General features: G+C 33.7%; 3 protein-coding genes across 4 annotated transcripts; 1 reads left to right on the top strand and 2 right to left on the bottom strand.

Moving 5' to 3' along the window:
• The first annotated feature begins 901 nt into the window (after positions 1-901).
• Positions 902-7,948, top strand: LOC127062649 (peroxidasin). Its single transcript, XM_050991251.1, has 5 exons — positions 902-1,878; positions 3,343-3,863; positions 3,946-4,711; positions 4,798-5,152; positions 5,218-7,948. Exons 1-5 carry the CDS (start codon positions 1,655-1,657, stop codon positions 7,273-7,275), a joined length of 3,924 nt encoding a protein of 1,307 aa, XP_050847208.1. The 5' UTR covers positions 902-1,654; the 3' UTR covers positions 7,276-7,948.
• Positions 7,522-8,731, bottom strand: LOC127062653 (acyl-coenzyme A thioesterase 13-like). 2 transcript variants are annotated; one of them, XM_050991257.1, is made up of 4 exons: positions 8,669-8,731; positions 8,462-8,576; positions 8,174-8,358; positions 7,522-7,869 (listed from the first exon to the last, which is right to left on the bottom strand). In XM_050991257.1, exons 2-4 carry the CDS (start codon positions 8,540-8,542, stop codon positions 7,716-7,718), a joined length of 420 nt encoding a protein of 139 aa, XP_050847214.1. In that variant the 5' UTR covers positions 8,543-8,576; positions 8,669-8,731; the 3' UTR covers positions 7,522-7,715. The 2 variants fall into 2 exon arrangements, with proteins under 2 accessions (XP_050847214.1, XP_050847213.1); XM_050991256.1 differs by having other exon boundaries at positions 8,462-8,709.
• Positions 8,732-9,309: 578 nt separating this feature from the next.
• On the bottom strand, positions 9,310-11,676 carry LOC127062652 (pyrimidodiazepine synthase-like). The gene is made up of 6 exons (XM_050991254.1): positions 11,370-11,676; positions 11,041-11,268; positions 10,860-10,965; positions 10,547-10,790; positions 10,146-10,367; positions 9,310-10,059 (listed from the first exon to the last, which is right to left on the bottom strand). The coding sequence occupies exons 2-6, from the start codon at positions 11,063-11,065 to the stop codon at positions 9,928-9,930; spliced, it is 729 nt and encodes a 242-aa protein (XP_050847211.1). The 5' UTR covers positions 11,066-11,268; positions 11,370-11,676; the 3' UTR covers positions 9,310-9,927.
• Between the last annotated feature and the right edge of the window lie 128 nt (positions 11,677-11,804).

Genomic DNA, 11,804 nt, shown 5'->3' with positions numbered 1-11,804 from the left:
TCTTGCCTCTTTTGCCGGCAAACAAACGTCAAACGTTCATTGTCGGCTTCGTTAGATTCTACCGGCGAAAGAGTCGACTTATGAGTGGTCAGAGTTGGCTATAATAGGGTCAACGAAACTCTAGTCTGTCTCTCTCTCTCTCTCTCTCTCTCTCTATCTCACATACATACACTCTTCTCATCTTATTCGCCCCATATAATGTCTACCGCATAATGTCTAATCTAAAATGTGTATATCCTCATTCACGGACAGCGTATCGTTCTACTAGTTATATTTCATTTTCCAACAAGTTCTTCCCACCTGTCTTCTTTTTTTTTTTTTTTTTTTTCTTTTAAATCAATTACGCTTCGTCGTGATTCGGGTTTATGAAAATTACGGGTTTAACTTGCGCGCCATTTCAAATAATGACCGTAGAATGAAAAAGTTTTATATTAATATTTGTTCAATACCTCTTTTTCTTTCACGCACATACACACGTGCATATAAATAGCCTCGAACATTCTTTGTTCCTCATCGGAAATAGAACTTCATTGTTTACAGGGATACAGCTGTCCTTTATTAAAAGGAAAATGGCATTCGTTTATATACCATGTATATCATCCACGTCACTTTCGCTTTCGTCATACCAATATTAACAGTAATACATTCCTATCCCTTCATATTCTTAAACTTCAACATATGTACACATGTATACGTCGCTTATATTTAATTTAGCTTTGAAACACAGAATTATAATAATAAGATCACGATGAATAGATGATATATATATATATATATTTATTTATTAATAAAAACTTTTTAACACGTATTTATTTAGTACAGTAAAAGATTTAATCTTTACAAATTATAACAACATATATAAAATTATAATAACATCATATTAAATTGATCTGATTTAATCCTAATCCAGAATAGTACACGTAGATCCCATAAGACAGTTGAATAAGAGAGCGTATTCGGACACCCTGTAGGTGGAAGGAACTCGTAGCACGGGAGTAGCGGGCGTCGGCTGGTTAGAAGGAACGAACGTGTGGGTCGGTGGGAGGTTCAACAGAGAGAGGGAAGAAAGAGAGAGAAACAAAGAAAAAGACAGAGAGAGGGAAAGAAGGTTCGAAGCGTAACGCTTTGGGACGCTGCTCCTCGTGCTGCAGAAGCGAGCAGATCCCGAGCGAGTCTGCGGCTGTCGTAAGCCATAGCAGCCACCGCGTGCTCTCTCACTCTCCCTCTCTCTTTCTTCTTTTCGCTCTCTCTCTCTTTCTTGCTCTCCCTCTGTCTGTCTTTTTCTTTCTCTCTTTCTTTCGTCGCGAGCAACGACGCCACGTTCGTCTCACAAGAATCTCTCTTTCTCTCAGTATCGGCTCGTCTCGTAGAGCACGACGACGACGACGAGGACGAGGACGAAGACGAGCCACGAGTGGAGAAGTGGTTTTCATTAAAAACGAAGAAAAGAAAAAGAAGAGGAGGAGAGAAAGGGTTTCACTCTGTGCGTGAAAGGATACGAGAGAGAGAGAGAGAGAAAGATATAAAGAGAAAGAGAGAGAGCGATATCCTTTCTTCTTTCTCTTCTTCTTCCTATTCTTCTTCGATGAACATCATCGTATCACCTGTATCAGCATCGAATTACTACAAATCGGTTTAATATATATTCAACAACATGATGATGAGGAAATCGTCTCTTTTTGCTTTATTCACGTCTTATTTACTTCTCGGCATACTGTCGGCTTTGATCGTATCCAACGTCGTTGCAGAAAGGACGCGTATCACTCAACACGGACCATCAGAATGTCCGATCAAGTGCATGTGCTATCAGAAAACCGTCCGATGTATGTTTCAGAAACTCAATCGCGTGCCACGAGTACCGACCAATACTACAGTTCTGTAAGTGAGATCGTAGTAAATTTCTTATTCTTATCTTTTACTTTCTTTTTTCCATTTCTTTTTCTTTTTTCTTCTTTTTCATATTTTCTGTTTCATTTTTGTTTACATATATAACAAGTGATCGCAAAAAAAAAAATACGAAATCTTGATCATATAACAAATCAAATTTATCCCTTCTTCTGAACAATATTAAGTAATAATAAATAATAAATAAATATATATATATGTGTGTGTGTGTGTGTGTGTAACATTAATAACAAGTAAAATCATTTTACTCCGAGAATTTATTCCAATCTTAGTTACGACTAAAGAAACCGATAAAAATCGTTATTCATACATACATATATGTATATATATTTATTTATCATATGGTATCATCATTTATGTTATATTTTGACCGCTTAAGATGCTCGCATTCGTTATCTTCAATTGGTAGTAAAATATCCATAAGCCTTTTTTCAGATTATGTAATTCATTTTTCGTAGAAAAGAGTTACTACCATGTTATCTATTCAATTGTCGATGGATCTCCCTTGTTAGATCACTATTAATTACATTACTATCGGAGAACTCGAGATAAAGGGATTAAAAAAAGAAAAGAAAGAAAAAAATCTAATGGACGAACAATGATCATGTTATTTCGAGAAGTGACGAAGAACCGTCGTTAAATTTCTCTCTTTATATATATATATATACACACACACACACGTGTGTGTGTGTGTGTGTGTGTGTGTGTATGTGTGGTTTCACGAAGCACGCGTTTGATGTGTTGCCTACTGTGTTCGCTATTTCTGTGTTCACCGATCATCGTTCCTGTTCTCCTTTTCTCTATTTTTTTTCATTAGCATTCTATCAGTGAAACATTGAAGAAAGCCAACGAACATAGTCGCTGATCATGTCGAATTAATATCAAAAGAAATTGACTTTTGCAATGAATGGAATTAGTTGGGTCAATGAATCATAAAATTTGTTAACTCGTGAGATCTTATCCGAACACTATCGATTAGATTCTTATTATAAATAACCTACCTGGTTATCGATTATCTTCTTTAATCCTTTCATTTCGATATTGTAAAATAAACACTTGTATTGCCTGGTATCGCTCTCCGATGATCGATATATCATTTACTGTCATATATCTACATGTTATGATATATATGTACTTTAAAAAGCTATAGCATAAAAGAGTTTCATATAATACATTCCCACAACCCTGAAAGGTCTTTTGAAAATACTATTTATTTCTTTCGAAATAGCTTTGAAAATTATCAATAATTTTCGATTACTTTTGATCATTGCAATTACCGTTGGGTTGGTCATAGGTCGTCGATTGTTCGGTAGTCATTCAACGTCATTACCAAGCAAGTCTTCGTAACAAATGACCCGTAATGAATCGAAATAGTGATCTCAACATTGTCCCGGCACACCCTTAATTTTATCCAGCCATGACCTTGCTCGTTTTCAGGGACGTAAGATTTAACAACATAGCGGAACTACGAGCTGGAACGTTTCATGGTTTGAAGCATTTACACACCCTACTACTTAATGATAATCATATCAAACATATACCAGCAAATGCTTTTGAGGGTGCTCCTAATCTACGGATTCTCTATTTGTACAAGAATCGAATCGAAGATATATCAGCCAATGCTTTCTCTCATCTTCCAAAATTAGAACAACTTTATTTGCATTACAATCGTCTAACGGACATAGGCAAAGGTACTTTCAACAATCTACCATCGTTGGAACGTCTTTTTCTTCATAACAATATGTTACAACGTCTTCCTGCTGATGCCTTCCAAAATGTTGGCCCAATGACACGACTCCGTCTCGATAGCAACGAATTAGTTTGCGATTGTAATCTCCTATGGTTGGTGGAGAGACTTGAGAAAAGACCAACCGATGAAATGGCAGCGATATGTCAATATCCTAATGAGATGAAGGGTAAACCGTTAACAACTATGACGAGCAGAGATTTTCATTGCAGTTGAGTAATAGTCTTTTCTCACGAATTTTCTCATTATATCGAGTTTCCTTATCGTTTCTAACAATGGAAATTATTTTCCAGCAAAGCCGCGTATAATGGAGGGTCCGGAAGATACCGAAGTTAAGATCGGTGACACTGTAACGTTTACTTGTCGAGTGATAGGAGATCCTGAGCCGGAAGTGAAATGGATGAGAGATTCTAGCGAACTTTATGTTGATGGTGAACGGTTTTTTATTCAAGAGGATGGTACGTTAGTTATATCTGATGTCACTGAAGAAGACACTGGTGAATACGAATGTATAGCTAGTAGTGACATGGGTTCGACTAAATCAAGAAAAGCCAGAGCTTTGATAATCGCTTCATCTTTAAGATTTAGTCAATTGCCAGAATCACAGACAATTACAGCTGGTTCAGATGTTTCATTCGTATGTAAAGCCGAGGGTAATCCCAAACCTCTTATACAGTGGTGGAATAATGATCAACTTCTTTCTACTGGTGGACGTATATTACTAGACAATGATGGAAGCGTACTTCGTATTCTAGCCGCAAAAGAATCCGACGCAGCTAGATATGTTTGTCGTGCTAGTAATTCCAATGGTTACGCAGAGACCAGCGTTGATCTCAATGTTTTAAACAGTGAATACAGTCCACCAAAACTGACCTATCAACCTCACGATATGGAAGCAGAACCTGGAGCTATAGTCGAAGTGCCTTGCAGAGCTGAGGGTAGACCGAAACCATTAATACAGTGGAAAAAAGATGGTACTTCTATTGCAGGTGATAGGACTCGTGTTTCTCGCGCTGGTAGTCTTTATCTGTACAATGTCACGTCTCAAGATACTGGAAGGTAACAATTTGATTTAGAGTTCTCTCTTGCTATTGAACTTCTATATACATGTGCGTATGTATACACATATATTTAATCAAAAATAGGTACGAATGTTCGGCTGTAAACGACTACGGTCGTGCTACTGCTCAAGCTCTGGTTCGTGTTCGTCAAGTAGGAACGACAGACGCGCTCATTATAAGAGCATTCAAGGATGCTTCAGAAGAAATAGATAGAGCCATCAACAAGACCTTGAAAAATTTGTTCAACAGCGATGGTACATTTCGACGAATCGATCCATTTCGAGTCACACGATTTCCAAATGCGATCGGTCGTGCTGCTGCTAAGCCAGCAGAGCTTTTCGAAAGAACACTGGTTAATATTCGACGTATGGTGAATTCTGGTGCAGCTGCCAACGTGACCAATGAATTTCTTTACGAAGAAATCCTGACACCCGAACAGGTACGATGTATTCGCTTGCATATATTGTTATGAAAGATATAATAAGAGATATTATTAATTCATAGGTATTAGAGATCGAACGATTATCTGGATGTACGGGTCACAGGAGACGGAGGAATTGTACAAATATATGTTTTCATCACAAGTATCGTAGTATAGACGGTAGTTGTAACAATTTTAAGCATCCGACTTGGGGTTCGTCGTACACAGGATTCCGAAGAATTCTCCAACCTATTTACGAAAATGGTTTTTCTATGCCGATAGGATGGCAAAAGGATCGTCGTTATTATGGATATCCAAAACCAGCAGCACGTCTCGTTTCGACTACCTTGATATCCACCCATGATATCACTTCCGACGATAGAATCACTCATATGGTAATGCAATGGGGCCAATTTTTGGATCACGATCTTGATCACGCTTTGCCATCGGTATCTAGCGAATCTTGGGATGGTATAGATTGCAAAAAATCTTGTGACAATGCCGCACCTTGTTTCCCCATGGAAGTACCACCTGGTGATCCTCGTATAAGCAATAGAAGATGCATTGATTTCGTTAGGACCAGCGCTGTTTGTGGTTCCGGAGAGACAAGCGTATTATGGGGTAACTTGATGCCTCGCGAACAATTGAATCAACTTACTAGTTATTTAGATGCCTCCCAAGTTTACGGCTATGATGACGAACTCGCTCGAGATCTTCGAGATCTAACGACGAATCATGGATTATTGCGAGAAGGTTCAATATTTCCAGGTCGCAAAGCTTTACTTCCTTATGCTTCTGGTCAATTTGTCGACTGTCGTCGAAATCCTTTAGAGAGTTCTATAAATTGTTTCGTTGCTGGTGATATTCGTGCTAACGAGCAAGTAGGCTTATTAGCGATGCATACAATATGGCTACGAGAACATAATCGAATAGCTCGTCAATTACGTGAATTAAATCCACATTGGAACGGTGAAAAGTTATATCAAGAATCAAGACGAATTGTGGGTGCTGAGATGCAACACATTACCTTCCAATATTGGATACCACTTGTATTGGGTAATACAACTGATGAACTTTTAGGACCTTACAGAAGATACGATCCTGATTTAGATGCTAGTATATCGAATGTTTTCGCTACAGCAGCCCTTCGTTTCGGCCACTCTTTGATACAACCACGTTTAGAACGATTAAACGAATCTTTCCAGTCTATTCCACAAGGTGCTCTACCTTTACGTGATGCTTTCTTTGCACCATGGAGACTAGTCGAAGAAGGTGGTGTAGATCCCTTGATAAGAGGAATGTACGCTACAGCAGCGAAACTCAAATTACCCGAACAAAATCTTAATGTCGAATTGACGGAACAACTCTTTCGTACAGCTCATGCAGTAGCTTTGGATCTAGCTGCTATGAATATTCAACGTTCTCGAGATCATGGTATTCCAGGTTATTTGGAGTGGCGAAAATACTGCAACATGTCACATATAGAAACTTTCGATGATTTAGTCGTTGATATAAAAGATCCTAAAGTCCGACAAAAACTTCGAGAACTCTATGGACATCCTGGTAATATAGATGTATGGGTTGGTGGTATTCTCGAAGATCAACTTCCTGATGCCAAGGTCGGTCCGTTGTTTAAATGTCTCTTGGTAGAACAATTTCGTCGCATTAGAGACGGTGATAGATTTTGGTACGAGAATCCCTCTAATTTCCGACCCGAACAATTAGCCCAAATACAACAAGTTACCTTGGCAAGGATACTTTGCGATAATGGTGATAAAATTGATCGCGTACAACCCAATGTTTTTCTTTTACCAAATGAAAATGATAACAAATTTATCTCTTGCGATAATATACCATATCTAGATTTAACCATGTGGTCTGATTGTTGCGATAATTGTGAGGACAATAGCAATATTATATCTCGTTTCCGACGAAACGCTGCTAAGTATTTATCGCCTACGCATAATAATCTAGAATTTCAAGTAATTTCCGCCAAAGATAGCGAGAAAATAGATTATTTGGAAAAAATGATCGAGGAGACCGAAGAGAAATCTGAAAAACTTCAAAGATATGCAGATGCTTTATCACAGAGGATAAACGAATTAAAATCGTTATTATCTAATGCCAAAACGTTGAAATAACATGATAAATATTATATTATTCGTTAGAGAATTTTTTAATGTATTTTTCTATGCATTTCTTTGAAATTTCACACGTGCTTTTCATCAACACCAAATTTCTATGCATTTATTGTACATATAGTAAAGATGGTAATACACATGCGAGTTAGAAGTGTGAGAAAGAATAGAGATACTTTTTTTTTTTAAAGTTATACCAGGTGCTGAGAATAAATATCAGCAGATATTTTGGATTATATTTACAATTAATTTTACTTTGCTAAAAACTTGGCAATAACTTTAATATATTTTTATGAATACATCAATCTACGAATACATCAATTGAGAAAGTATATTAATTATTGAGATAAACAAATATTTTTGTTTAGATATCTATGTATATATATATATATATATCTTTATGTAACATATTACATAATAATTATAAAACCTTAGATATACCTTCATGCGATAAACTTTGTATGCTGACCATTAGCAATAATATCTTTGCCATTATTTTTGGTAAGATCTACAGCAAGATATGCTAGAGTACGTCCAGCACGTATAGTTTTAGCATCAACTGTGACCAATTCACCAGGAAATGCAGGTTTCATATATCTGTGCCATTGACATATGTAAAATGAAGAAAACTTAGATACATATATATTATAAATAAAAAGAAATATTTTAAATCCTATCCCATAATTTGTGTGCTCTATGCTAAGTTATTATGAGAAAAGCAAAATATATATATACAGTAATGGAATATGTACTGTATAAAGATAATAGTCACAGATGGAACTAAGTAACGAAGATGAAACTGCAACGCAGATGATGTATACCAATATACCAATTATAAATCTGTTTCTGCATGTTTCTAAGTATTGTAATAAAATAATGAAAACAAGGTAAAATTTCTTACGCAACATTAATGTTTACAGATACTCCTGGAGCACCAGTCCCACAAGTCATTAAAGCATAAGTAGAAATACAATCGATAAGCGTAGCTGTATATCCTCCATGTAAAGTACCTCCTAAATTTAAATGTTCATCACAAACTGTAAATTCTGCTTTGCATTTGCCATCTCCTGCAGAAAGTATTTTCACCTATGTGAAATGTGCATAAATTTGATCAACATTTTTGGATTATGAGATATACACTATATAATTTTATAGAAAAAAAAAAAATGTTAACAAAGTACATACATACGTTTTTCAAACATTTTCCAAAGCTATTTGTTTGACACATGCGTTCGATAATACTTTTGATAAGTTCAACACCTCGCGTCATTTTATTTTTCTTAGTCACCTTATTTATTCACTATCTAAATAAATAAATATTAAATATAAATTAAAAGTTCGATTATGTTCTTTTTAATTATCATCAAAGTATTATATAAATGATAAATGACATAACATTTTGTTGAATAAATAACGAATAGGACCTTTGTACATTTCACGTACACTAGATCTTTTTCCGATACTGAGGTTGATTCGCGCATGTGCCGTCGTTAGATTTTGTGTTTTATATATATATATATATATATATATATATATATATACATGTTATGTATACCTATATACATATAATTATATATAGTTATATATAGTTATATATAGATGTACACAATGTATATATATGACACAGCAATTATATACTAGTAGAAAGATTAATTGTAAATATATTTCAAGATATATTTCTTACATTAAAAGAGGTGAAAGAGGTGATACAATTACAAAACATGTCTGAGAATGACACTGTTATGGTTAAGGTATTTGACATAAAAATTATTTGTAAATATATCTGCAATTATCTAGTATTTATCATAACCTATCTTTTATTATTATTTAGATGCTTCACGTCGAAGATGCCTTAAAGGAATCATTACACCGAGTGGAAGTAATAGAAAAAAGATTAAAAACTAAATTACTTACTATTGAAAATCGTGAAAGATTGGAGAACGAACTAGAAGAAGTTAAAACAGTACTTAAAATAAACGAACAAAAATTATATGGTTTACGAAAAGAAAATACGCGATCTTTCATAATTACAGCCAGTATAATTTTTATCTGTTTTTTAATTTATGGTTTGTATTGTATGTTTAATACAAGAGAGATTTCTAAACATTTTGTACATACACCGTAGGGAACTATATAATGTGTTCTAAGTATTATCGATGTCATTCCATATTTTACTATTTTTGTATTACAGAATTACACTTATTTTTTATTAGAAACAAAGATCAAATATGAATATATTACAATATGCTTTTACATTTTGTACAAATAATATTAATAATATCAAAGTATTTCAATAGTATTTGAGTAGATTAGGTGAACTAATCAACGATGTTTGTTACATGACTATACAACATCGATATACATTTAGTTATTTATATTTATATATACATATACAAACATGATAAAAAAAAATTGTAATATTAATAAAATATCAAAGCAGATTGCTTTATTTTAAGCATTGGAAATGTGATAATCTTTTATTTATATATTATATAAATGCAGAATTATAGTTCAATATAATATTGAACAAATTTTTTATCATTTTTAAATTAGTTATTTGTACATAAACATGTATAAACAATTATTAAGTTATAATGTTATTATTCAAACATTAATGAGGTAAGTTTTAGAGGCTTTCAGAATCACATATTTTAGTTAAAGATTAAGCAGCAAATCATATTGAGGTATTCCAGCAAGTCGACTACGCACATATTTGGAATGTATTTCAGCATCCAAATAACTTTTTTTAATCGCAGGATCCTCTTTCATTGCATTTCTCCACTCGAACTACATATATAAAAATATTATAACATACACAAAATATACTTTCAATATATAGATATTCTGTAAGGAACTATTAGTTTCTAGCTTACCAGTCTTAGAAAACGTTCTCGAGATATTATAAATTCATCTCCACGCAAAATCCGAATAATATCTGCTCTTTCGCACCATGGCCAAATCATTAAATCTAACATGCCAGGCGAAGTACCTCCAAAGAAAGGAGTTCTTCTTTTAACAAGTTCTCTGTCAAAATACTCCAAACTAGATAAAGCTTCATTATATAAATCACGATCTACTGATGTTCCAGCATACAACTACAAAAATGTCACATAAAATCAGAATGCATAAGAAGAAAAAACTAATCAATTTCAGCCGTAGTAACATTTTAAGGTTATGATTATAAAATATTAGAAGAAAAAAATAGTTAAAATAAAAAAAAAACACAATAAAAAAAAATAAACAATGAAAACTAAAATAATCACTCTGTAGAAACCTTGTACATATTGGTAATAACTCCATTAAATCTTTCAATCAACAATTTATCCTTAGCTTTAGCAAACGGACTGAGTGAACACAATTTATTTTGTGGATAAGCTTCGTCTAGATATTCTGCTATTATAAGACTTTCATATAATACTTCTCCTCCTTCTAATTCTATACAAGGAACTTTTCCAAAAGGATTTTTCTCTAAGAACCATTCTGGTTTTTGGGTTAAATTAATATAAACAACGTCGTATCTACAAAAAATAGTATATATATCAAAAATATATAATTCATTAAAAATATTTTAATTAAATTATACATACGGAATTTTCTTGGCATCTAAAACAAGATGTATTCTTTGCGCATATGGACAAAAACGCATGCTATATAAACGTATTTTTCCAGGTACAATGGGTGGTGCGACTGATCCTAAAAAAAATTAATGAAATATTACATATCCCCAATAATTCTAATTATTCCAACTCAATTTTATTTTATACTTACCGGTACTTAAATGTTTCGTACTCATTTTAATCGTTTGTTAGAATGTTAAATGAATTCTCATAAAAATATATGATTTCTAATCGCTTCGAGCGACAGATGACATTTATATCGTTCGAGTGAATCGCTCGGAATAAATATCGATGAGAAGAATTTGCTGGTATTGTGAGACATCCAGTGTCTTTGATATTTCGTCATACATATATGTGTATGTATATGATTACTTCAAGCCTATACCGTGTATAATCGCATGCAAAACCAAAATGTTAATCCCTATTGAGCATCCACACACACACACATACACAACCAACACAGCAATATATGTTACATACAACGAATTATTCGATAAGGCTGCCGTTACTCCTGGTTTTATAATTGTTTACACCAATTATAATTCTTCAACGATTTTGATGAACAAGATCTTTTAATATGATTTTTTTTAACTTTTGAAAGTTTTATTTCCTTTAAAAAAAAATGTCAGAAAATGCTATTTATTCGACAATAGTCTATACATAAATATAAGGCTTTTTAAAAAATTCGAGAAAGTCAAGTTTTCATTTAAATCTTTATTTTTAAATGAGAACGTGTTCATTAAGATCGTTTAAAAATTACGTCTAAACTAGCTGTTGGCACAAATGCTTTTTTCGACAAATTTCGTGAAAAAAAAATTTCGTATAGTAGCGCCCCTCGAATTTTGCGGCAAAGGAGAGGAAGCTGCTATCCCCACTAGAAATTTTCATATAAACCTTAGAATGGTGTGTAGTTTG

Source organism: Vespula vulgaris, chromosome 3, assembly GCF_905475345.1.
Source record: "Vespula vulgaris chromosome 3, iyVesVulg1.1, whole genome shotgun sequence".
Taxonomy (NCBI): domain Eukaryota; kingdom Metazoa; phylum Arthropoda; class Insecta; order Hymenoptera; family Vespidae; genus Vespula; species Vespula vulgaris.
This window is presented reverse-complemented; position numbering and strand designations above follow the sequence as displayed.